The 26165-nt window shown below is 40.0% G+C and overlaps 2 protein-coding genes across 3 annotated transcripts; both read left to right on the top strand.

Annotated features, from left to right (window-relative positions):
• Positions 1 to 8692: 8692 nt before the first annotated feature.
• On the top strand, positions 8693 to 14294 carry LOC135247190 (putative high affinity immunoglobulin gamma Fc receptor IB). Its single transcript, XM_064320500.1, has 5 exons — positions 8693 to 9429; positions 10154 to 10429; positions 12037 to 12136; positions 13848 to 13889; positions 14010 to 14294. The coding sequence occupies exons 1-5, from the start codon at positions 9399 to 9401 to the stop codon at positions 14026 to 14028; spliced, it is 468 nt and encodes a 155-aa protein (XP_064176570.1). The 5' UTR covers positions 8693 to 9398; the 3' UTR covers positions 14029 to 14294.
• A 3312-nt stretch (positions 14295 to 17606) lies between these two features.
• LOC135247189 (low affinity immunoglobulin gamma Fc region receptor III-A-like) lies at positions 17607 to 26054 on the top strand. Of its 2 annotated transcripts, none has more exons than XM_064320498.1 (7): positions 17607 to 18685; positions 19968 to 20073; positions 20590 to 21350; positions 22142 to 22420; positions 22706 to 22981; positions 23560 to 23835; positions 25431 to 26054. In XM_064320498.1, exons 3-7 carry the CDS (start codon positions 21107 to 21109, stop codon positions 25541 to 25543), a joined length of 1188 nt encoding a protein of 395 aa, XP_064176568.1. In that variant the 5' UTR covers positions 17607 to 18685; positions 19968 to 20073; positions 20590 to 21106; the 3' UTR covers positions 25544 to 26054. The 2 variants fall into 2 exon arrangements, with proteins under 2 accessions (XP_064176568.1, XP_064176567.1); XM_064320497.1 differs by having other exon boundaries at positions 19930 to 20073.
• Positions 26055 to 26165: the final 111 nt, after the last annotated feature.

The raw sequence follows: 26165 nt of genomic DNA, 5'->3' as shown, positions 1-26165 counted from the left end.
TTTCCACCGCAGGAACTATACCCCGGAACTAGGAACCTTTTGAGGAACTCAGTGCGTTTCCACCGCAGGAACTAGGGTCTAAATTTAGTTCCGGGGGCTTTGTTTTACCCCCAAAAGGTTCCTGCTCAGGGGTAGTACTTTCCGAAAGTACAGGAACCTTTTGGGTGGAGCTTGCAGCGCTGAACATTTCTGATGGTCGAGTACTTGCAGCAGTTTTTTTGTGTCTATTTTCAGGCGCCATGTTTGAAAATATGCAGGCGCAAACCATATTTTCATAATAACTTCAAATCAAACTTGTATGTTATGCGGCGCAGTAGCCTACTTTTGGTTAAAAGCCTGCCAACGTCTTGGAATTATAACGTGTGCTCTTCTGTTCTTTCTTGCTTTATTTATTCGTTTTATAAAATGCTAAGCATTCGTGCTGGGACAGCATATTACGTACTAAAACATTCAAACGGATTAATTCGGTTGCTGAATATTTTCTTCCGGATTTTCTTTGTTAGCCCGTTGTAATTGACTCAAACGTTTGATACAGTTATGTGAGGTATGCGGTAGTTCTGCGTAATTCACATTGGTAATACAGTAAAAGCAAACTGGAAATCACCTTCCGCACTTTTTGTCAGGGTAAAATAACAGGTTAATTTTGGTAATCGTACCTTTAGCTTTTTCAGACTGCCGTAATTTTACTCTGCCATTCTTCAATTCCACAAAAAGACCAGGAAGACTATGGACTAATTTATGGTGCATGGTTCGCATCTGGAGGGCACACTTCGCTGCTCGGCTAGCAGTAACTTCGAAGGAAAACAAACGGTGGCTGTACCACTACTAATTTAAATTTTCACGCAAGTCCGAGTTTTCGTTCTATTCTTGTCATTTTGCGATTAGCCTATATAGAATTGACGATGAGAAAGTAATCAAACAGCAAATTGTTTACAACGTGTGCATGTTTTCTGCTGTTGTTGCCAGTTATATTGGAAATGTGAATGCATTCTGTCGCTTCGAATGTCAAGACATGAAAGCGAATGTTCGCATAAAAACATAATGAATGTGTTTGAGAGGATATAGAAAACAGTTACAATCTGACTATTGGTCTGTTATATCCTATTTGTTGCATAACGGTCCAAGTTCAACTACCAACGACAGTTTTGCTTGACAACGGTAAAATATGCCCAAACGGCTGCAGAAGAATATTTCAATTCCATGTGATTAAATCGATAAAAATCAATAAATACAAAAGTAACCATATATAGTCATTGTTGGTAACCTGTTGTATATAAGTGGAATAAACCCCTCCGGGCTGTCCCGGTTATTAGAAAATAATGTAGGCTACTTCGGTGGTAGTATGGGGTTACAGAAGAAATCATATGACAGATGGACCGACGACAACGTCGCTTTTTCATACGTCAGTGGGCTAATTTGCCTAATCTTCGCGGGACTTTAGACCCCGGTGGAAACGCAGACAACCATTGGCTGAAGGAACCTTTTAGTTCCTGGTAAAGTAGTTCCTGGGACTGAAAGTTCCGGGTAATTTTGGTGGAAACGCGGCTTTTGAGAGTGTCTTGGTGATAGGTTCCACCTGTGTCTTAATTGCGCTGTGTATTTAAGTTGCCGTTTTGTAGCTGTCTTTGCTCAGACTTTGTCTGGTGCTACCTTGTGCTTGCTTTTGTTGGACTGTTGCTGTGCTTGAAAACTCTCTTGTGTTTAGTTTCATAATCTATGAGTTTTTTGTATTTTGAAATTTTTTGTATTTTGAAACTTGTTTACAAGTTTTTTGGATCGTGTTCTTTGGAACCTAAAGACTGTTGTGCCTGAGCACTTTCTTGTGTATATTTTTTGGAATCCAGTTTTTTGTTCTCTGCTTTTGGGTTCATCAGTCTTTGAGTCTAGCCCAGTGGTAGAGCTCTAGACTCCGACCACAAGGACAAGGGTTAAAATCCTGACCCCGTCCTGATATCAACCATTTCATGATCATTCTGGCTGTGCTAGCCCTGGAGACTGAATAAAGCTATTACATTCTCATATCTTGTGTTTGCTTTCATAGTACCCCCACCAAAAGAGGATCCAGAAGATCTCACAACAAAGGTACTGTGATGCACTGTTAACTCTACCTGGGTGTATTTTGATGATTTGTTTTGGCCATATTTCTGTTCGTGACACTGCTTGTGCAGATGGCTGTGATCGCAAAGCAAAGAGTGAGGATTTTATGTAATGTAGGAAAAGGTCATCCCATGGTTTCTGAGATGACGGTACTGTATGTGTATCTAGAACATTGATCTCTGACTACATGGCTTACCTTTAGACTGCATACATGTGCTTCATTTCATGAGCTATTTTTTTTACTACTTACGACATAGCTGTGAAATTATAAGGCATTCAAGCCTTGATATGTTAACCTTTATTCTTCAAATGTTAAGTTTGATTTCACACTATTTATTTTTTGCTTTAATTTTCACCATGTGTGTTATATTCTTTCATAATGACTGGAGAAATTTTATTAAGATATTAAGAAAGCTTGCTGATGTTTTGCTTGCCCAAACATGTAAAAGGTTTTTGAAATGCTTAAGTAATGTGTTTTTTTTTTTTTTTATGGTGTAAATTACTCTGCATTCTAATGGTAACATTCGGAATACTAATGATTGCCAAGTATAATTTTTGTATGTAGAAGCACACAATACTATACAAAATGCATCACTCAGAGCTGTATTTCCTTCAGAAAACATTAGGTGGCGCCACTGGTCTAGAACAGAAAATACTGCTATTTTAAACTTGATTGGACTTATTTAATCGAATTGACAAACTTATACATGCTTGTATTTCATCGATATTGATAGACTTGGTTACAGAAAATATACATTTATAATTCAACTTAAGATTGAGGAACTACATATTGTATATCAAAACATTGTTTTATTAATGTGAAAATATACTGGGGAGATCATATTACCTGTTGAAAGCTTTTTAATGCTCTTAAGAGGAAAAATTATAATAGCCAAAAATGAACTTGAGCAAAGCAGGGGTCACTATTCCAGATATGAAAGACAACAAACATATTTTATTGTGCCCAGATGCTATGGATTGGCCCTAATTTTTTTCTTTCAATAAGTGAAAAATTCACTTCAGTTAGGTGAAATGGAAGCCTCTGTGGTTCATGCCGCAGTTTAATGTTAGCCAGACAGGACCCAAAAAAGTCACCAGTTCTAGCTTTACTAGAGGCAACCACGGTACAGCTTACGTCCCGCACACGGTAACAATCCACGCGTCGATGTAAAAACGAAAGTAAAAGCCAAAGAAAAAATGCGTTTCACAAAAGCGATGCCCCGCTGTTTCACATGGAAATCATCTGCAGATTCTGTCTTCCCGCAGCGCGTCGTATTTTTCCGATGTGGTCACAGACATCACTATAAATTTACTGGTGGAACATTTCGACAAGGCAGGCCAAATCGACAGAACACCGGAACAGTCTTGAGCAGTAGCCTTGTCCGAGAACGAGTGGGTCTTGGCTAGAAAGTGGTGAAAAGGGAATGTTGTCTAATTACCGTGGATTGCCTCTCGGTTGCGAGGCGAGCTGCCTTTTTAAAGATAGCCGGCGTCTTGTACAAATCCGCCGCACGCGCGCCTTGTTTCACTCTCGTCTAGTGCGGCTGGGTGTCTGTCTGCGCGTGCACTCAGCTGTGCAAAGGCGTTCCGGCAATGTCCAGAGCGCTGTAGCGTCAGCAGGGGGCGGTGTTTGCTGGCGTGAAACGGGAAGTGGGTGGTGTGGTGTGATGGAGAGCTGAGCCCCGATCGGCGACCAACGGCATACGGAACTATTCAGTGACAATGGACTTAGCAAAGTTTTGTGCGTTATGACACTAAACTATGCTATCTGCAGAGAGAACCCAATAATTCCAAGCGCTCTGGTAAAGCCAGTCGTATACGGGCCTTATAAATGTGTACATAAACAGCCTTTGCCTTAACCCCGTGGAGTGGGTTCAGTTGCATTCGTTCAGTTGCATTATGGTGAAATTAAATCAGCCTGGTAACACGACATACCGTTTGAAAGTGTCACAACTCACGGTTCTATCTCTATAACCCATTTTACGGTGGCAATGATTTAGCGAAAACGGTCCCTTATCTTCTAACATGTGGGACGCCAAAAAAAGCTTGGGGGTTCCTCACCTTCAGTGCGTTTTGGAAATCCACGGACGACAAGATCACGGAAAAGTCGGTGTCTTTTTCACGAGAAGGATCCAGTGAACAAAATCCACAGCAATTTTTCATCCAAAAAAGTGCAGAGGGCTTGTTTAGTGAAGGACTTGATTCAAATGTATATTACATTACATTACATTACATTATAGGCATTTAGCTGACGCTCTTATCCAGAGCGACTTACAACAGTGTAACCAAACTCAGGATCAAGTCCACTTAAGTCCATTGAACAAAATGCAGATAAAAAGCCTTTACTACGATAGCATACATTAAGGAGAAACAAGATAGTCTGAACCAAAAATATATATATATATTTTTTTTTTTTTTTTTTTTTTTTTTTTGATAGTTATGGGAGGGGGTTTAGGGAAGAGGAGAGAGGTACACAGAGAAGAGGTGCGTCTTGAGTTTCCGTTTGAAGGTGCTCAGACACTCTGCTGTTCTGACCTCCACTGGAAGATCGTTCCACCATCGTGGGGCCAGAACTGCAAAGAGTCGAGACCTTGTTGCTGCTCGTGTTGGGGGAGGAATCAGCCGCCCTGTAGTAGCCGATCGGAGCGATCTGGCCGGCTTGTAGGGTCTGATCATCTTCTGGAGATAACCAGGAGCTGACCCCTTGACTGCTTGGAAAGCAAGCACCAGTGTCTTAAACCGGATGCGAGCTTGCATTGGTAGCCAGTGGAGGGAGATGAGGAGGGGAGTGACGTGGGAGTCACGAGGGAGGTTGTAAACCAGACGTGCTGCTGCATTCTGGATGAGCTGAAGGGGTCTGGTGGCTGATGCTGGGAGGCCAGCCAGGAGGGAGTTGCAGTAGTCCAGACGTGACAGTATCATGGCCTGGACCAGGAGCTGTGTGGAATAAGTGGTGAGGAGTGGTCTTATTCTGCGGATATTGTACAGGATGAACCTGCACGACCGGGTGGTTGCCGCGATATTCTCAGAGAGTGACAGCCTGTTGTCCAGCACAACTCCAAGATTTCGGGCACTCTGCGAAGGGTGTAGGGGAGTGTCTCCTAAAGAAATGGGCAGATGAGAAGTGGGAGAGGTAAGAGAAGGAATATGGAGAAGTTCCGTTTTGCTTGTGTTGAGCTTGAGTTGGTGTTTGGTCATCCAGCTCTGGATGTCACTCAGGCAGGCGGATATGCGATCGGAGACCTGAGTGTCTGTGGGAGAGAAAGAGTAGAAAAGTTGAATATCATCTGCATAAAGATGATATGACATGCCATGGGCGGCAATAACAGGGCCAAGGGACCTAGTATACAGAGAAAAGAGGAGGGGACCAAGGACAGAGCCCTGAGGGACCCCAGTTGTGAGGGGACGAGGAGCTGATACTGCACCGGCCCAGGCAACCTGGAAGGAGCGGCCGGAGAGATAGGACGCAATCCAGTTGAGGGCTGGTCCGCAAATTCCCAATCCTGTCAGGGAAGACAGAAGTGTAGGATGGTCAACGGTGTCGAAGGCAGCTGAGAGGTCAAGAAGAATTAGGACAGATGAACGGGATGCTGCGTGTGCTGCGTGGAGAGACTCAGTGACGGAGAGCAGGGCAGTCTCCGTCGAGTGACCGGGTCTGAAACCAGACTGCTGAGGGTCTTGGAGGTTATGCTTAGAAAGAAAAGAGGAAAGTTGGTTAGACGCAGCACGTTCGAGAGTTTTAGATAGTTAGATATAGGTGAGCATCTAAATACATTCTTACAATATATGTATTATTATATGGGTGGCATGATTCCCAGGTAGAACACTGCCTTTGTTCCAAGGTACTTAACCTGCAATGCTTCAGTAGCTGTATATCCAGCTGTATTCGTGGATGCAATGTAAATGCTATGTAAAATGCTGTCGCTCGGGATACGAGCGTCTGCTAAATGCCTGCAATGTAGGCCTAATATTCAGTACTCTTACAAATAAGGAGTAGGCCTGATTTTGAATGATACATGTGGTGTGAAATTGTGGTGCGTGTTTTAAATATTTATGACTTGGGGGTTCCTCACCTTCTGTGCGTATGACGATAAGGTCGGTCTTTTTGACGAGAAGGATCCAGTGAACAAAAACCACACAAGTTTTCATCCAAAAAAGTGCAGAGGACTTGTTCAATGAAGGACTTGATTCAAATTTATGTCGGTGAGCATGTAAATACATTCTCAAAATATATGTATTAACTAAATACATTCTCACACTATATGTATTATTATGAGGGCGGCATAATTCCCAGGTAGAACAGTACCTTTGTTTCCTTGACCAAGGTACTTAACGTGCATTGCTTCAGTATATATCCAGCTGTATAAACGGATGCAATGTAAATGCTATGTAAAATGTTGCAAGTTGCTCTGGGTACCAGCGTCTGCTAAATGCCTGCAATGTCATATTCAGTACTCTTATAAATAAAGTGTAGGCCTGATTTTGAATGATACACGTGGTGTGATATTGTGGTACGTGTTTGAAATATTTATGGGGGTGGGGTATTTGGTTAAAAAAAAAAACTTTTATCAATGGACTTCAGTTAATGGATTAGTAAACTGGATAACTGATGTAGATATTTTCTAGTCATCCAGATCTGCTGCTGCCAGAGGTAGCAAGGGGAGGGTGGTGGAGAGTGGTAGGCGCAGGAAAAGTGAGATTTTCCGCAAACGTCTTCAACTAACACACAGTATACAATATATAGTATTTTACTCCTATGAACACCCATAATATCATTTGGTAACTAAGTGTCCTTTTGGAGTCTCCAAATGGCCTTTTTTGGAAACCTGGCTAGTCATAGCTTAGGAAAAAACAATGCAGAATTCAAATTTTTGGTGTTATTCAATTTTGAACCAGGATTTGCCCAATGGTGTGGGTGTGGCTTCATTGTATTTTTAAACCCACCTGGCATTTGTATCCATTCCACAAAAAAATAAAAAATAAAATAAAATAATAATCTTTTAGGTGAGAGAAAAAACTTCCACTGTGTTTGAGCTTCTATTACTTTCTGATTTATTATTTTTTTAAGAGCAATTCTGACTCTTTGAAAACAAGCTCCCAAGGGTTACATTTCAGCAGAGCCAGGATTATGCCTGTCAAAAGGGCTCAAGGACAGTAGCCATTTTATTGTGGGTATGTCATTTTCAGACTTGTGATTTAAAAAGGTGTGATGCGGAAGGGGTTATACTGCTCTGTCTCTAACTGCACGCTCATCTCGTGTGCAGATCATGGTCTTCATTACTTTCTCCTCTCATTGTGTAGTCACATTGCTGTAGGCTACGATCATATAATAAATAATTGAAAACAAGTAAACAAATGAATGCATAAATAAATATATTAATTCCAGAAAGGTATACACTATACATGAGTGAATGTGCAGGTTTGTGTCTGTGAGTACTTTTGAAGTGTTTTTTTTTTTTTTTTGTATTGTTTATTTTTAACCTGGTTCCTGAGAAGTAGCTTTAACAAGTTTCTGACCACGGCTCTATTAAAAGAATGAAACACATCTGCCAACAAAACCATCCAGCGCTGCAGGGCTGTACCTCTTTGAGAGACAGCAGGGGAGAGAAAGCTCAACATGTATGACTTCACCACAAAAACAGGTGAGTTTTTCATTTAGTCTTTCTTATTAGTGAATTAAAACAAAAATGAATTACACTCAGATTCAGAATAACATTGTGAATGATGCATTCTAGGTGTGAACGAGTCACCATGTATCACTGTGTGAATAAGAACATCATCCTGTTGTGTGGAATTAATATAATTTAGCCAGAAAGTACATTTCTTTCTCATTTTTTGAACACAGCCTGTTACTTGTATGAAGTACTAATAAAATAACATGGCAAACTGGAGTGGATGGTATGCTATCTCCCTAAGTGTAGGTTTATAGGGTCCCCGTGCTTTCAAAGTGCGTTCCAGGCTTTACCGTCAAAATAACAGCGCTGAACACTGCCTCTCACTCCTACTTAAAAATATTACCCTCTGTTCCCTTCTATACATCAAGAACACAAGGAGGCTTTGGCCATTTCTTTTGTTTCTCTCTTGTTTTTGTTTCTGTGCACTACATTTGTACTGCTGATTTGCTTTATTGTAAAAAAAAACCCTCATTTTCATTTTTTCCCTCCAGTTGGACTGGTTGTCCTGATGTTCTTTGTACAAGAGGCAGGCAAGTATTTTTATTATTCACGTGCATCTTATTCATACTGCTTTATCCATAAAATGCATTTTATGGGAAATAAAAGGAATATTGAAGGCACACACTGTCCTAGATTCAGTCTTGGTAAATGGTAAATGGACTGCATTTATATAGCGCTTTTATCCGAAGCGCTTTACAATTGATGCCTCGCATTCGCCAGAGCAATTAGGGGTTAGGTGTCTTGCTCAGGGACACTTTGACATGCCCAGGGCGGGGGATCGAACTGGCAACCCTCCGACTGCCAGACAACCGCTCTTACCTCCTGAGCTATGTCGCCCAGTCTTCACTCAAACTTAATTTTGACTAAAAATTAAATGAAGGTTTTCCTTTTTTTTAACACACTTTTACACTGTTCGAAATTATCAAAGTTTACTTACCAATTTTTGATTGTGACTAAAAGCCAGCATTTGCAGCAATGCATTTGTAAGTTAAGGGCAAAAATAAATGGCTTTGTAGTCCATATCTTTCTTAATAATCTGGAATATGCACATGGAGTTCTTCTTGTTACTTCACTGTTTTTAGCATGCCTTATTACGCTCTTGTGACTGTAAAATTGGCACAGAGACAGTTGGAGCTTCATTATAACTAATTGTGTTTATATTTTGACACTTAGTGGATTCTATTGACCAGGGCACTTTGCACAATTAATATTTTACAATGGAAAATGAAAATTTATATTGCCTAAAAAATTTTCACTGATTTATTAATACATGTACCAGGAAGATTCCTGAATGCCTGCTGAAATAAAGAGAAAAAAATTCTGAGGAGGTGAAATTCTTTGTCCCAGTGCTGGTTTTGATTGTGTCCTGTACTGGCAGCTCTCCCGCCTGCTGTGCTAACCCTGAACCCTGCATGGAGGAAGTTCTACCCCACTGAGAAAGTGACTCTCAAATGTGAGATTCAGACCAATCAGACTGAGTGGAGTTATCTGTGGTACAGAGATGGAGACGCTATCAACAGTACGCTCTCCAGAGGAAATGAGTACACAATCCCAGCTCTAGATCAGTCACACAGTGGAAGATACTCCTGCAGAGGAGAAATACCAGGAAGAGATGTTTACACTGAAATGAGCAAAGATGTGACCCTGACTGTAGATGGTGAGTAATGTTGCTGTGCTGTGAAAACTACACAGACCTATATTTATGTTAATTTATACGTACCATGATTCTCATGTGCCTATTCCTCTTAGTTTTGACTTTTTAGGTTGGTTATTTATTTATTTATTTATTTATTTTTTGTAAAGCACCCTGGGATGTATGCATGAAGAGCGCTATATAAGAGCTTATTGTATTGTATTTCATTGTATTGTATGGTCTGGGTGATTGCTGGGTGAGCAATCATCTGTTACATAACAAACAACTTTATTATATGGTTTATTATATGGTCTCCCGCTCAGCATAACTGGTAACATAAGAAATACATTTTACTGTTTTATTTCTCAGTCTAGTATATGATAAAGCAAATAATTCCGAAATGTTCTATACGGTATATGACCAAAAGTATCTGGACACTCTTTGGTCTGGGGATGTTTTTCATTGCTTGGGCTAGGCCCCTTAGTTCTAGTGAAGGCTAATTTTAATTCTACAGAATACAATCACATTCTAGACTATTCTGTGCTTCTCCACCATTTTTGGGGAAGGCCCTTGCCTGTTTAAACATGACAATGCCACCTGGCAATCTGCGACATCGAAGTGCAAACATACATGCACCAAATAAGTGATATTTTAAATCATGTTTTGGGCATGGCGTTTTGATGTATTTTAATTTATAGTTGTGCACGATGCTCTAATCAACCATTTCCTAATCATTGTGGCGTTTCAGCTCGTCCTCAGGCTGTGCTGACTCTGGAGACTGCATGGACAGAGATCTTCAGGTCAGACAGTCTGACTCTGAGGTGTCAGGTTGAGGGGAGCTCTGCTGAGTGGAACTACACGTGGTACAGAGACGGACGGCATCTTCCACTGGACCCCAGCGGGGACAGACTCACACTCTCCGCTGGAAACGACTCTTTCAGCAGTGAATATAAATGCATAGGAAACCGAACAGGCCAACCGTCTTACACAGAGATCAGCGAAGGATTCAGAGAAAACAGCATTGGTGAGTTCCACTCCTTTTGTCAGGCTATTAATGAAATGTGCCTCACCCAAGACCACTTCCTCCACCACCCTTCAAGCGCTCGTGGTGAGCACAGCGTGTGAAAGGAAGTCACGCTATCTTGTTTGCAATAGACTCAGTCAGTACTCCACAGTGCACCATGGTATTTTGAGCTTAAGGATAAGCAGTCGAAGCCAATCCATGCAGCTAATGCAGCCCACACGCAAAAGTAAGTGATTTTCTGTCACAACACAGCCTTGCTAAAAACGGCACACTACAAACAAAAACGTATTTGACCCAGGTCTGTAGATAATGATAGATTATGAAATATAATGTAATCAAAGATAATCTAATGAAACAAAATATCGTAGTAACAATTTCAAAAACAGCAAAACCAAATGACTGTTGTCATGTTGTCAACAAATCATCACAGGTGTAAAATCCAGGTTTCGAAAGTATACTTCCTCCCTAATCACCTGGATTTGATCATTAGGACAATTCTTCTGCCAGGAGGTAGAACTAAATGAAATCAGCTGGCTGAGTCCATGGGTGGAAGAAACACAAGGGAGTACTTTTATCTTCTGACCCCTGGACTTTCCACCTCTGCAAATAATAGAACAAATTGCATATGTCCAAAGGTGGCAGTGTAGTGTATTGGATAGGGAACAGGGCTTGTGACTTAAAGATTGCAGGTTCAATACCTGGGTAGTGCAAAGCTGTTGTACTTTTGAGCAAGGTACTTATCCTGCTGTATAAATGTAAAAATGTATAAAGTTGTATAAAGTTTTATACATGAACAATTAACCCAGCTAACCTGTCTATCAAAAAATAGTTGTACATACCCACAGCCATGTTCATAGTGCAATAATTTATTCATACACTTATATTTATTACATATTTATTCTTTTTAAAAGCACAACACACTTTCACTACTGCTCACTGTTGTTGTTTGTTATTGTTGTTTGTTGTTGACATTGTGAATGTAAGTACAGTGTGAGTTACTGTGAACCGGAGTCAAATTCCTTACATGTGAAGAAAGCATGTTTGGCCAATAAACCCGATTCTGTTTCTGATAAGATGCTCAGGATGACGCTGATGCCTCATGCGAAAGCCGCCTTGCACGTCTGCATGAATGAGAGCACAAACATTGTGTGTTCAATTGTTGCGACTGTCCTTTGTGACCAAGTTGAAGTCTTGAAGAATGTCTGCTGGTAATGTAGTTCTGATCGGGCCAATCGACTGACACACCCTTGTCTCCATGGCTACCACATACCATGCTAATAGACAAACAGACACCAGGGGAAGAACAAGCAACAGAAAAGCGATGACTGTAGCTATGGCGCACATGCAATGATTCTTGTCAAATGAAACCATTTAGGGACGGTTTTTTTTGGTTGGTTGGGGGGGGGGGGGGGTTACAGATAGGGTCCGTGAACACTATCTGGAGCACCACCCTCCTCCCCCAATCTCGGCTAACTGGCTGGCAGGTTGCCGTTAACAGTGGCTGGTGGTGGGGACAGCATAACAGGATGCAAGTCTTAGCAAGTCCGTTAACTCTGAATCTCACCTCTGTGGGTTTTTTATTTTATTCCCCCCTGTTTCCTGCATAGTGGAGAATTTAGCACGGATCGCTGTGGGGGCGGCCATCTTGCTCTTCCTGTCCGTCATTGTGAACGAAGGCTTTTGGAGGAGGGCGAGGAAGATGAGGAGGTGCTGCATTTGAGCCAACGATTGTCCCTGTCATGGAGAAAAAAGCTTCGCTGCGAAACTGCACATTAGCCAGTTGTTGTGCAGAGATTATTTTAAAAGAGCACCCAGAAATACTCTCAGATAAATTATTTGTACACACTATAAGTTCCAGTGTTAACTAAATTCTTAACAGATAACATTTGGCCCAACATTCCAGTGTGGGACCAAATGTTATCTGTTAAGAGTTGCATTAACACTGTTACAGCTGAATTCACACTGGACACTGATATATGATAGTCATTGATATACCAGTAATCGTTATTTGTTTATATAAAGTCATTAGCTTATAGAAATTATATCGCGAGGTAAGATATACACACACACTGTATTTAAATCTTCAAAACAAGTTTAATGATGCAAACATTCCAAATTCCGAAGGTGTTGGTTTCTCAGGTATTGCTGTTGGTGAAAGTCATTGTAGGCCTTCCTTTGTGGGTATTGCCTGTGTGTGCTTCATACTACATTTCACCATCAATGGGTACTTTGTTTTTTTTTTTAAACATTGACCATTTTTTAAACTAATGGATTAAATCTTGCATTCAGGTGTTGTAAAACTTTCAGATGAGACTGTGTTCTTTTGATCTGAAAAGTGGGAAAAAACCAAGGTGGGATATTGCATACTTTTATTTAGTATTTGGAATCACCAGGAGAATTTTACAGAACACATTTACTCATCGTTGCACCTGTTAGCTCCCCACCTCTTTTTAACTGCTGCTTGTCTAAAATTCTGACGTAACACATTTTTTTTCTGTGTCCTTTGTTTCATCCTATATATTATCCTTGCTAATGCTAGTTTTAAAGCACCTTTATATGTATTGTATGAAAAAACATTTTTGACACATACCTTCTTGACTTTGTTCTCAATCACTTTTACATGGTAAAATAAAAGTTACATTTTAAATAAATAAGCCCTCTTTTTTCAAGAGTGCCTTAAGAGTAAATTTATTATCAATCCAAATTCCAAGATATTTGTGTTGATTTACTCTCTCAATATGAAAATCATTTAACTTGTTCATTTTCAAGTCACTATCAATATTTCTTTGGTAAACAGCATATATTTAGTCAGATTTAGATTGCTGAATGTATTTTGCAGGCTAATGAAGACAATCTGCAGCTTTTCAGCAGAAATGGACTGGTAAATGGACTGCATTTATATAGCGCATTCTCTATAAGAAGGGGAGTTGTACAGATCCTTGCAACTACAGGCCTGTATCAATTTTAATTGGTACTTGAGAAGGCTGTTCATGAGCAAATATATGATTATATCAATAAGCATAATCTTCTTTACAATCTTCAGTCCGGTTTTAGGAAATCTTGCTCCACAGACACTTGTCTTTTGTATCTTACTGGTTTAATAAAAATTGAGATAGATGAAGGCAAACTTTGGGGAATGGTCCTACTTGACCTACAAAAGGCCTTTGACACTGTTGATCATAGGCTACTTTTATCCAAGCTAAAAGCTTTTGGGGTGGATTTAACAGCAGTTGACTTCTTACCTGTCTGAAAGGGATCAGAGGGTGGAGGTCGGTGGCCAATTATCAGAGGCTATGCCCTTTACCTGTGGGGTGCCACAGGGAAGTGTTCTGGGTCCACTACTATTTCTGTTGTATATTAATGATATGAAATCTGCCTAATCAAGCACCCTCTTCTTGTATGCTGATGATTCTGACAGAGTCTGGCAGAGCAGGTCAGAGAACAGCAAGATGGGTGTCATGTAAGAATATTTTTTTTACCACCTTACAAATCTGTGACAGGCACCATTTTAGCAATATATTGTAGGTGTAAACATCCAGATGATCAAATCTCCAATAAATGTTATTTTGGTCTCTTTTAGGATGCAGAAGAAGTCTTAGACTCTGGCCAAAGCCTGGACCAAGATGATGTAGGCACTCTTGTCAATACCTGTTTAAGCTCCATCGAAAGCTATTTTAAAGCTTATTGTATACTTCATACATAATACCATATTGCATCATTTGCCAGCAAATGGTGTATTGTCCTGGTATTTTGAAGGATATACAGGTGGTCCATACCTCGCATAACTCCCTGCAGGGGCCTCATACAATGGAGAGGGATGTAAGTACAGTTATCAGCACTCATGAATGTTTTTTCCATTGAGTTCAACAGGAAAATTAATCAGGAGAAACAATGCTTGTAGTATCTACTGCATATCCGGCAGCAGCACAGTGGTTTGAGGCTCATTTGATACCTTGGACTCCTGATGACTTAAAGCCATTTAGCCAACAAATGTGTTCCATACTGTATCAGCATAATTTACAGCTGAATCTTGCCCCCCCCCCCCCCCCAAAACCATTCAAATGCATAGAGCTTTTGTGTTGCTTGTAGGACAACCTGAAAATAAGAAATCAAGACTCTGACGATGTTGATAGGTCACAGACATCAGGAAGTCATGGCATGCAAATGATATGCAACCAAATACAAAACATGACTCTTTTATTTGACATTATATTAATTTGTCTACTGCATAAGCATTGTCTTAAGGTGTTGGCATCTAGTCTTGTCCAGTGTCACTTGAACTATGCTATCTGCTCTTGGCTTGGGGGCTTGTCTAGAGCATTAAAACAGAAACTTCAGGTGTCTCAAAATAATTTGATAAGGGTGGTGTTGGGCCTGGATTACAGGAGTCATGTGGGCAGGACTCAGTTTCAGCAGTTACATTGGCTGTCAGTTGAAGCAAGATCAGGTCTGCTGCAGCTCAATATGGTCTATAAGATCATATATGGTAGGGCTCCAAAGTATTTTACTAATTATTCTATGAAGGTGGGGGAAGGACATGGCCATAACACTAGAGCAAGTATTGCTAACCTGAGCCTTAGCAGGTTCAAGTTCAGGTACTGCATAAGTGAAATTCCCTGTTTCTAGCTTTTCCTCAAACAGTTCACTGCAGCAAAAGTAAATGAGCAAATGGTGGCACAGGAGGTCTCAGGAGTGCATTTGTTTAATTCTTGCTAATTTTCTGACCAATGATTTGTTGTTAAGACCATTAAAAGCTTAATATTTTGCCATTTTGGGCGTGGCCCATTTTTTTGCCCAGGAGTGTATATATTAGCCTATTATTCACTAAATATATTCTCACAATATATGTCTTATTATATGGATGTCATAATTCTAAGGTAGAACAGTGCCTTTGTACCCTTCAGCAATGTACTAACATGCATTGCTTCAGTACATATCGAGCTGTATAAATCGATGCAATGTAAATGCTATATGGTTGGTTGGGGTGTCTGTCCAGCAGGGAGGGGATCTGGGGGAGATAGCGTGAACCCCTGTGCACGTTACGCTCTCCCAGTGAAACTCACTGTCAGGTGAAAAGAAGCACCTGGCGACTCCACATGTATCGGAGGAGGCCTGTGGCCTCCCCAGACCGACAGAGGATAGCACATTGACCAAGACTGTGGCTGGTCCACACGGGGAATTGGTATAACAAATAAATTGGGGAGAAAAATGGGAGAAATGGAAACAACCACAAAAAAACATGCACAGAAGCAGGGATTTTGATGAATTTTCATTAATTGTAGATTCATTCATCTAAAAAACATTTTATAATCATTCTGGTGTTTCAGCTCGTCCTCAGGCTGTGCCTACCCTGGAGACTATGATGACATTTTGTGGTAATTTCATAAATAAATTACAACTCTTATTTTTTTTCCCCTCTGTCTAGTATAAGATGAGGCAAGTATACAGTGGCTCTCTGAAGCTCTACGTGACTAGTAACAAAATAAATAAAATTAAGTGTTTTTTTTTTTGTTTTCTTTTGTTTAAAAAAAAATCTGTCTAGTACAAGATAAAGCAAAATTCTTCAATGTTATTTGTACTATTGTTGATTTCCAAGTTCACTTCTGCTACAAATAAAATGAAATGAATTATTTTTCCATTATTAACACACACAAATATTAGATCTTTAAATAGTAAATACATAAAAACATACAAGTAAATAATATTTTGAATCATGTTTTTTGCACACAGATTTATATGAATTATCATACAATAATTTCAGAATTTAACCATTTCGTAATCATTCTGCCTGTGCTAGCCCTGGAGACTGAATGAAGATAATACATTCTCATATCTCGTGTTTGCTTTCATAGTACCCCCAACAAAAGAGGATCCAGAAGATCTCAGAACAATCGAAGGTACTGCGATGCACTGTTAACTCTGCCTGGCTGTATTTTGATGATTTGTTTTGGCCATATTTCTGTTCGTGACACTGCTTCTGTGAATCTGTAGTTGTGACCATTTCTCGTTTGTTTTAGCTGGCCAGTGAAGAGAAAAACATCTCGCATAGGACCAGTGCAGATGGCTGTGATCTCAAAGCAAAGAGTGAGGATTTTATGCAATGTAGGAAAAGGTCATCCCATGGTTTCTGAGATGATGGTACTGTATGTGTATCCAGAACATTGATCTCTGACTACATGGCTTACCTTTAGACTGCATACATGTGCTTCATTTCATTTCATGAGCTTTTTTTTTTTTTTTTACCACTTACTTAAATTATAAGGCATTCAAGCCTTGATATGTTAGCCTTTATTCTTCAAATGTTCAGTTTGATTTCATCCTAATAATTTTTTGCTTTCATTTTTGCCATATGTGTTATATTCTTTCATAATGACAGCAGAAATTTAATTAAAATTTTAACCCACAAGTAACAGAAAGCTTGCTGATGTTTTGCTTGCCCAAACATGTAAAAGGTTTTTAACATGCTTAAGTAATGTTTTTTTTAATGGTGTAAATTACTCTGCATTTTAATAGGAACATTCGGAATACTGATGATTGCCAAGTATAATATGTTTGTGTAGAAGCACGCAATACTATTCAAAATGCATCACTCAGTTGTATTTCCTTCAGAAAACATTAGGTGGCGCCACTAGTCTAGAACAGAAAATACTGCTATTTTAAACTTGATTGGACTTATTTAATCGAATTGACAAACTTATACATGCTTGTATTGTATCGATGTTGATAGACTTGGCTACAGAAAATATACATTTATAATTCAACTTAAGATTCAGGAACTACATATTGTATATCAAAACATTGTTTTATTAATGTGAAAATATACTGGGAAGATCATATTACCTGTTGAAAGCTTTTTAATTCACTTAAAAGGAAAAATTATAATAGCCAAAAATGAACTTGAGCAAAGCAGGGGTCACTATTTCAGATATGAAAGACAACAAACATATTTTATTGTACTCAGATGCTATGGATTGGCCCCGTTTTTTCTTTCAATAAGTGAAAAATTCACTTCAGTGAGGTGAAATTGAAGCCTCTGTGGTTCATGCTGCAGTTTAATGTTAGCCAGACAGAACCCAAAAAAGTCACCAGTTCTAGCTTTACTAGAGAAAACCACGGCACAGCTCACGTCCCGCACACGTGACACTCCACGCGTTGCTGTCAAAACGAAAGTAAAAGGCAAAGAAAAAATACGTTTAACAAAAGCGATGCTCCCGCGGTTTCACAGGGAAATCAGCTGCAGATTCTGTCTTCCCGCAGCGCGTCTACTGTCTTCTGATATTTCGTTTTCCCTATCGAGTTACTAAAGTAGCGCAGTTTACTCGCTGAAGTATTTTCCCGATATGGTCATAGACATGACTATAAATTTACTGGTGGAACATTTCGACAAGGTAGGCCAAATCGACAGAACACCGGGACAGTCTTGAGCAGCAGCCTTGTCCGAGAGCGAGTGGGTCTTGGCTAAAAACTGGTGAAAAGGCAATGTGTCTCGTTACCGTGGATTGCCTCTCGGTTGCGAGGCGAGCTGCCTTTTTGAAGATAGCCGGCAGGCGCGGCTTGCTTCACTCTCGTCTGGTGCGGCTGGGTGTCTGTCTGCGTGTGCACGCAGCCGTGCTGAGGCGTTACTGCGATATCCAGAGCGCTGTAACGTCAGCAGGGGGGCGGTGTTTGCTGGTGTGAAACGGGAAGTGGGTGGGTGTGGTGTGATCGAGAGCTGAGCCCCGACCGGCGACCATAAACGGCATACGGAACTATTCAGTGACAATGGACTTAGCAAAGTTTTGTGCGTTATGGCACTAAACTATGCTATCTGCAGAGAGAACGCAATAATTCCAAGCGCTCTGGTACAGCCAGTCGTACGGGCCTGATAAATGTGTACATAAAAAGCCTTTGCCTTCACCCCGTGGAGTGGGTTCAGTTGCATTCGTTCAGTTGCATTATGGTTAAATTAAAGCAGCCTGGTAACACGACATACCGTTTGAAAGTGTTAAAACTCACGGTTCTATCTCTATAACCCATTTTACGGTGGCAATGATTTAGTGAAAACGGTCCCTTATCTTCTAACATGTGGGACGCCAAAAAAAGGCTTGGGGGTTCCTCACCTTCAGTGCGTTTTGGAAATCCACGGACGACAAGATCACGGTAAAGTCGGTGTCTTTTTCACGAGATGGATCCACTGAACAAAATCCACAGAAATTTTTCATCCAAAAAACGTGCAGAGGACTTGTTCAGTGAAGGACTTGATTCAAATTTATATCGGTGAGCATCTAAATACATTCTCACAATATATGTATTATTATATGGGCGGCATAATTTGCTTCAGTAGCTGTATATCCAGCTGTATGAATGGATGCAATGTAAATGCTATGTAAAATGTTGTAAGTCGCTCGGGATACGAGCGTCTTCTAAATGCCTTCAATATAATATTCGGTACTCTTATACATAAGGAGTAGGCTTGATTTTGAATGATACATGCGGTGTAAAATTGTGGTACGTGTTTGACATGTTGATGGGGGTGGGATATTTGGGGAAAGAAAAGAAAAAACTTTGATCAATGGACTTTGGTTAATGGATTAGTAAAGTAGATAGCTGATGTAGACATTTTCTACAGTCTTCCAGACCTGCTGCTGCCAGAGGTAGCAAGGGGAGGGTGGTGGAGAGTGGCAGGCGCAGGAAAAGTGAGAATTTCCGCAAACGTCTTCAACTAGCACATAGTATACAATGTATTTTACATCTATAAACACCCATAATATCATTTGGTAACCAAGTGTCCTTTTTGAGTCTCCAAATGGCCTTTTTGGAAAGCTGGCTAGACATAGCTTAGGAATAAAACAATGCAGAATGCAAATTTTTTGTGGTATTCAATTTTGAACCAGGATTTGCCCAATGGTGTGGGTGTGGGTGCTTCATTGTATTTTTAAACCCACCTGGCATTTGTATCCATTCCACAAAAAAATTAAAATAAAATAAAAAATAATCTTTTAGGTGAGAGAAAAAACTTCCACTGTGTTTGACCTTCTATTACTTTCTGATTTATTATTTTTTAAGAGCAATTCTGACTCTTTGAAAACAAGCTCCCAAGGGTTACCTTTCAGCAGAGCCAGGATTATGCCTGTAGTCAAAAGGGCTCAAGACAGTAGCCATTTTATTCTGGGCATGTCATTTACAGACTTGTGATTAAAAAAAGGTGTGATGCAGAAAGTGTTACACTGCTCTGTTTCTCCCTTGTATCTCATTTCCTGCCTCTAACTGCACGCTCATCTCGTGTGTAGATCATTATATTCATTACTTTCTCCTCTCATTGTGTAGTCACATTGCTGTAGGCTACGATCATAAGCATAATATAATAAATAATTGAAAACAAGCAAACAAATAAATGCATAAATAAATATACTAATTCCAGAAAGGTATACACTATACATGAGTGAATGTGCAGGTTTGTGTCTGAGTACTTTTTAAGTGTTTATTTATTTATTTTTATTTTTAACCTGGTTCCTGAGAAGTAGCTTTAACAAGTTTCTGACCACGGCTCTATTAAAAGAATGAGACTCATCCGCCAACAAAACCAGCCAGCGATGCAGGGCTGTACCTCTTTGAGAAAGAGCAGGGGAGAGAGCTCAGCATGTATGAGTTCACCACAGCAGCATGTGAGTTTTTCATTCTGTCTTTCTTATTGGTGAATTAAAACAAGAAGGAATTACACTCAGAATCAGAATAACATTGTGAATGATGCATTCTAGGTGTGAATGAGTCACCATGTATCATTGTGTGAATAAGAACATCGTCCTGTTCTGTGGAATTAATATAATTTAGCCAGAAAGTGCATTTCTTTCTCATTTTTTGAACATAACCTGTTAAATGTTTGTGAAGCACTACTAAAATAACATGACAAACTGGAGTGGATGGTATGCTATCTCCCTAAGTGTAGGTTTATAGGGTCCCCGTGCATACAAACTGCTTTTCAGGGTTTACCATTGAAATAACTACGCTGAACACTGCCTCTCACTCCTACTTATAAATATTACCCTCTGTTCCCTTCTATACATCAAGGAGTCTTTGGGAATTTCTTTTGCTTCTCTCTTGTTTTTGTTTCTGTGCACTACATTTGTGTTGCTGATTTGCTTTATTGGTGAATAACCCTCATTTTCATCTTTTTCCTCCAGTTGGACTAGTTTTCCTGATGTTCTTTGTACAAGAGGCAGGCAAGTATTTTTATTATTCACGTGCATCTTATTCATACTGCTTTATCCATAAAGTGCATTTTATGGGAATCAAAGGGAATATTGAACAAAACAGAAGGTTCTAGCTTATTAATTGTACATTGTGCTGACACTGCAAACTCAGCATCTGCTGTATCTTCATGTCCCTCAAATATGAGCAAGTTTGCTTTGTTTTATTAAAATAACACGTGCCATTCTAATTTGAAACTAAATTTACTGCTCTAACATGAATTCATGCTTTGTCTGTCAATACCAGCAATTAAGGCTGCAAGTAAATTTTGTGAAATTGCTAATCAATACGTAAACATTGGCTGTCTGTGAATATTTTTGTTTGGTGGTAATGCTGAATGCTTGTTTTTGGAAGCCATTTCACATCCTTTGTTTTCACTAGGATAATATTTCTTCTCTAGAGACCAGTGCTCAGGTTGTCCTGACTGCTGATCCGCAAAGGTCAAATGTGATGTCAGGGAAGACTGTGCGTCTTACCTGTAAGGTTGAGGATTCAGATCCATTCACCCAATGGGAATATACCTGGAAGAAGCTAAGTGAAACGGAAGAGACTGAATTGTCCTCCTATACTGGAGAAGGGTTCTCTAATTACACCCTGAGTCATGTGACTGAGTCTGACAGTGCTCAGTATTGGTGTGCAGCAAAGGATGAAAATCGCGAGATAATCAGCTCTCCACATACTCTGACAGTGACATGTAAGACAAGATATTAGCATTTTACTTGCAGAATGATACTTCACTTCAAAGAGTTGTATATTTAGAATATCATATTTCTGTTTTTTCGATGAGCAACAGAACCTCTTAAATTCAATGATGTGAAAATAAAAAACTGTAGAGCAAGAGTAGTGTGTATACAGTAGAACAGAAAGAACATGTATTAGTGATTGAAAAGGAAGTCAGTTCGTCAGGTTCTCTCCATTGGGCTGCCTATTCACATGGATGCTCCTAAAGTGTAACCACATTCTAACTGTGCACATTGCAGTTGAAGGCACACACTGCCCTAGATTCAGTCTTCATTCAAACTTAATTTTGACTAACAATTGAATGAAGGCTTTCATTTTATTTTTTTTAACACACTTTTACACTTTCCGAAATGATCAGAGTTTACTAACCAATTTTTGATTGTGAAAAGCCAGCATTTGTAGCAATGCATTTGTAAGTTAAGGGCAAAAATAAATTGCTTTGTAGTCCATATTTTTCTTAATAATCTGGAATATGCACATGTAGTTCTTCTTGTTACTTCACTGTTTTTAGCATGCCTTATTACACTCTTGTGACTGCAAAACTGGGACAGAGACAGATGGAGCTTCATTATAACTAATTGTTTATATTTGAACACTTAGTGGATTCTATTAACCAGGGCACTTTGCACAATTAAAATTTTACACTGGAAAATGAAAATTTATATCGCCTAAGAAATGTTCACTGATTTATTAATACATGTACCAGGAAGATTCCTGAACGCCTACTTTGTCCTATCCTGGCAGCTCCACCGCCTGCTGTGCTAACCCTGAACCCTACATGGACAAAGTTCTACCCCACTGAGAAAGTGACTCTCAAATGTGAGATTCATAACCGTCAGACTGAGTGGAGTTATCTGTGGATCAGAGATGGAGCCCCTATCAACAGTTCGCTCTCCAGAGGAAATGAGTACACAATCCCAGCTCTTGATCAGTCACACAGTGGAAGATACTCCTGCAGAGGAGAAATACTAGGAATATATGATTACACTGAAATGAGCAAAGATGTGACTCTGACTGTAGATGGTGAGTAATGTTGTTGTGCAGTGGAAATAACTTTCACTTGAATTTATGTTCATGTATAAGAATAATAATTTTCAGTACTTGCAAATGACTCCTCTTTTGTTAACTCTGTAACACTGTGTAGACAGGTGTTAACAAAATCAATCAAGAAAGCTTGCATTTGCAAATGATTCTTTTTTTTCCCTTTTGTGTAAAAATAAATTGACTGAAGAGCATAAGCAATGCATGAGAGGCAGGCATTTCTGTGACTCCATCTTCATCTTGCACTTTGTGTCCTGGTCTTTCCAGCACTCCCACCCGTGGTTCTGACTCTACAGGCTGGATGGACAAACATCGTTAACAGAGAGAGAGCGGCTCTGCACTGTGACATTCAGGACCGCTCTCCCGTGTGGATGCATAAATGGTACAGAGATGGACAAGAACTTCCTGTGGGCACAGCTGAGGACACGTATGAGATCCTGTCTGCTGTTCAGTCAGACTCAGGAACATACACATGTCAAGGACAGCATAAGGAAAGAGTACTGTACACTGGCAGCAGCAATACAGTTGCACTCAAAGTTTATGGTAAGATGTCATTTATTACATAACGATACAAATGTAATAATTAAAATGTAGCATTTCCATTTATTGGTTAATGTTGTAATGTTGTGGCTTGTTCTTTGTGCAGGCCTGTTTATTATGTTGTGTTTTCATTGTACTTGCATACAAGCACACATGCATAAACATTTGCTGTGTGAACACTTTCATGCCTTTTTGTATGATGGTAGTTGCTTGTTGATAATGCAGATAATTCTGAAATGTTCTATACGGTATATGACCAAAAGTATCTGGACACTCTTTGGTCTGGGGATGTTTTTAATTGTTTGGGCTAGGCCCCTTAGTTCTAGTGAAGGCTAATTTTAATTCTACAGAATACAATCACATTCTAGACTATTCTGTGCTTCCCCTACACTTTGGGGAAGGCCCTTGCCTGTTTAAACATTACAATGCACCTGGCAAACAGCGACATCGAAGTGCAAACATACATGCACCAATAAGTGATTTTTTCAATCATGTTTTGGGCATGGCGTTTTGATGTATTATAATTTATAGTTGTGCACGATGCTCTAATCACCTATTTTCTAATCATTGTGGCATTTCAGCTCGTCCTCAGGCTGTGCTGACCCTGGAGACTGCATGGACAGAGATCTTCAGGTCAGACAGTCTGACTCTGAGGTGTCAGGTTGAGGGGAGCTCTGTTGAGTGGAACTACACGTGGTACAGAGACGGACGACATCTTCCACTGGACCCCAGCGGGGACAGACTCATACTCTCCGCTGGAAACGACTCTTACAGTAGTGAATATAAATGCAGAGGAAACCGAACAGGCCAACCGTCTTACACAGAGATCAGCGAAGGATTTAGAGCAAACAACATTGGTGAGTTCCACTCCTTTTTTCAGGCTATTAATGAAATGTGCCTCACCCAAGACCACTTCCTCCACCACCCTTCAAGCACTCGTGGTGAGCATAGCGTGTGGAAGTAAGTCACGCTATCTTGTTTGCAATAGACTCAGTCAGTACTCCACAGTGCACCATGGTATTATGAGCTTAAGGATAAGCAGTCGAAGCCAATCCATGCAGCTAATGCAGCCCACACGCAAAAGTAAGTGATTTTCTGTCACAACACAGCCTTGCTAAAAACGGCACACTACAAACAAAAACGTATTTGACCCAGGTCTGTAGATAATGATAGATTATGAAATATAATGTAATCAAAGATAATCTAATGAAACAAAATATCGTAGTAACAATTTCAAAAACAGCAAAACCAAATGACTGAACTAAAAGTTGTCAACAAATCATCACAGGTGTAAAATCCAGGTTTCGAAAGTAAACTTCCTCCCCAATCACCTGGATTTGATCATTAGGACAATTCTTCTGCCAGGAGGTAGAACTAAATGAAATCAGCTGGCTGAGTCCATGGGTGGAAGAAACACAAGGGAGTACTTTTACCTTCTGACCCCTGGACTTTCCACCTCTGCAAATAATAGAACAAATTGCATATGTCCAAAGGTGGCAGTGTAGTGTATTGGATAGGGAACAGGGCTTGTGACTTAAAGGTTGCAGGTTCAATACCTGGGTAGTGCAAAGCTGTTGTACTTTTGAGCAAGGTACTTATCCTGCTGTATAAATGTAAAAATGTATAAAGTTGTATAAAGTTTTATACATGAACAATTAACCCAGCTAACCTGTCTATCAAAGAATAGTTGTACATACCCACAGCCATGTTCATAGTGCAATAATTTATTACATATTTATTACAATTATTCTTGTATAAGCGCAACACACTTTCACTACTGCTCACTGTAGGTAAAACCTACTCTTGTTGTTGTTTGTTATTGTTTGTTGTTGACATTGTGAATGTAAGTACAGTGTGAGTTACTGTGAACCGGAGTCAATTTCCTTACATGTGAAGAAAGCATGTTTGGCCAATAAACCCGATTCTGATTCTGTTTCTGATAAGTTGCTCAGGATGACGCTGATGCCTCATGCGAAAGCCGGCTTGCACGTCTGCATGAATGAGAGCACAAACATTGTGTGTTCGATTGTTGCGACTGTCCTTTGTGACCAAGCTGAAGTCTTGAAGAATGTCTGCTGGCAATGTAATGCAGTTCTGATCGGGCCAATCGACTGACACACCCTCATCTCCATGGCTACCACATACCATGCTAATAGACAAACAGACAAACAGAAAAGCGATGACTGTAGCTATGGCGCACATGCAATGATTCTTGTCGAATGAAACCATTTAGGGATGGTTTCGGTTGGTTGGGGGGGGGGGGGTTACCAAATGGGTCCACAAACACTATCTGTAGCACCACCCTCCTCCCCAATCTCGGCTAACTGGCTGGCAGGTTGCCGTTAACAGTGGCTGGTGGTGGGGACAGCATAACAGGATGCAAGTCTTAGCAAGTCCGTTAACTCTGAATCTCACCTCTGTGGGTTTTTATTTCCCCCTGTTTCCTGCACAGTGGAGAATCTAGCACGGATCGCTGTGGGGGCGGCCATCTTGCTCTTCCTGTCCGTCATTGTGAACGAAGGCTTTTGGAGGAGGGCGAGGAAGATGAGGAGGTGCTGCATTTGAGCCAACGATTGTCCCTGTCATGGAGAAAAAAACTTGGCTGCGAAATGGCAAATTAGCCAGTTGTTGTGCAGAGATTATTTTAAAAGAGCACCCAGAAATACTCTCAGAGAAATTATTTGTACACAGTATAAGTTCCAGTGTTAACTCAATTCTTAACAGATAACATTTGGCCCAACATTCCAGTGTGGGACCAAATGTTATCTATTAAGAGTTGCATTAACACTGTTACAGCTGAATTCACACTGGACACTGATATATGATAGTCATTGATATACCAGTAATCGTTATTTGTTTATATAAAGTCATTAGCTTATAGAAATTATATCGTGAGGTAAGATATACGCACACCTGTATTTAAATCTTCAAAACAAGTTTAATGATGCAAACATTCCAAATTCCGAAGGTGTTGGTTTCTCAGGTATTGCTGTAGGTGAAAGTCTTTGTAGGCCTTCCTTTGTGGGTATTGCCTGTGTGTGCTTCATACTACATTTCACCATCAATGGGTACTTTTTTTTTTTTTTAAACATTGACCATTTTTAAACTATGGATTAAATCTTGCATTCAGGTGTTGTAAAACTTTCAGATGAGACTGTGTTCTTTTGATCTGAAAAGGGGGAAAAAA

Source organism: Anguilla rostrata, unplaced genomic scaffold (assembly GCF_018555375.3).
Source record: "Anguilla rostrata isolate EN2019 unplaced genomic scaffold, ASM1855537v3 scaf1131, whole genome shotgun sequence".
Classification (NCBI taxonomy): Eukaryota; Metazoa; Chordata; class Actinopteri; order Anguilliformes; family Anguillidae; genus Anguilla; species Anguilla rostrata.
This window is presented reverse-complemented; position numbering and strand designations above follow the sequence as displayed.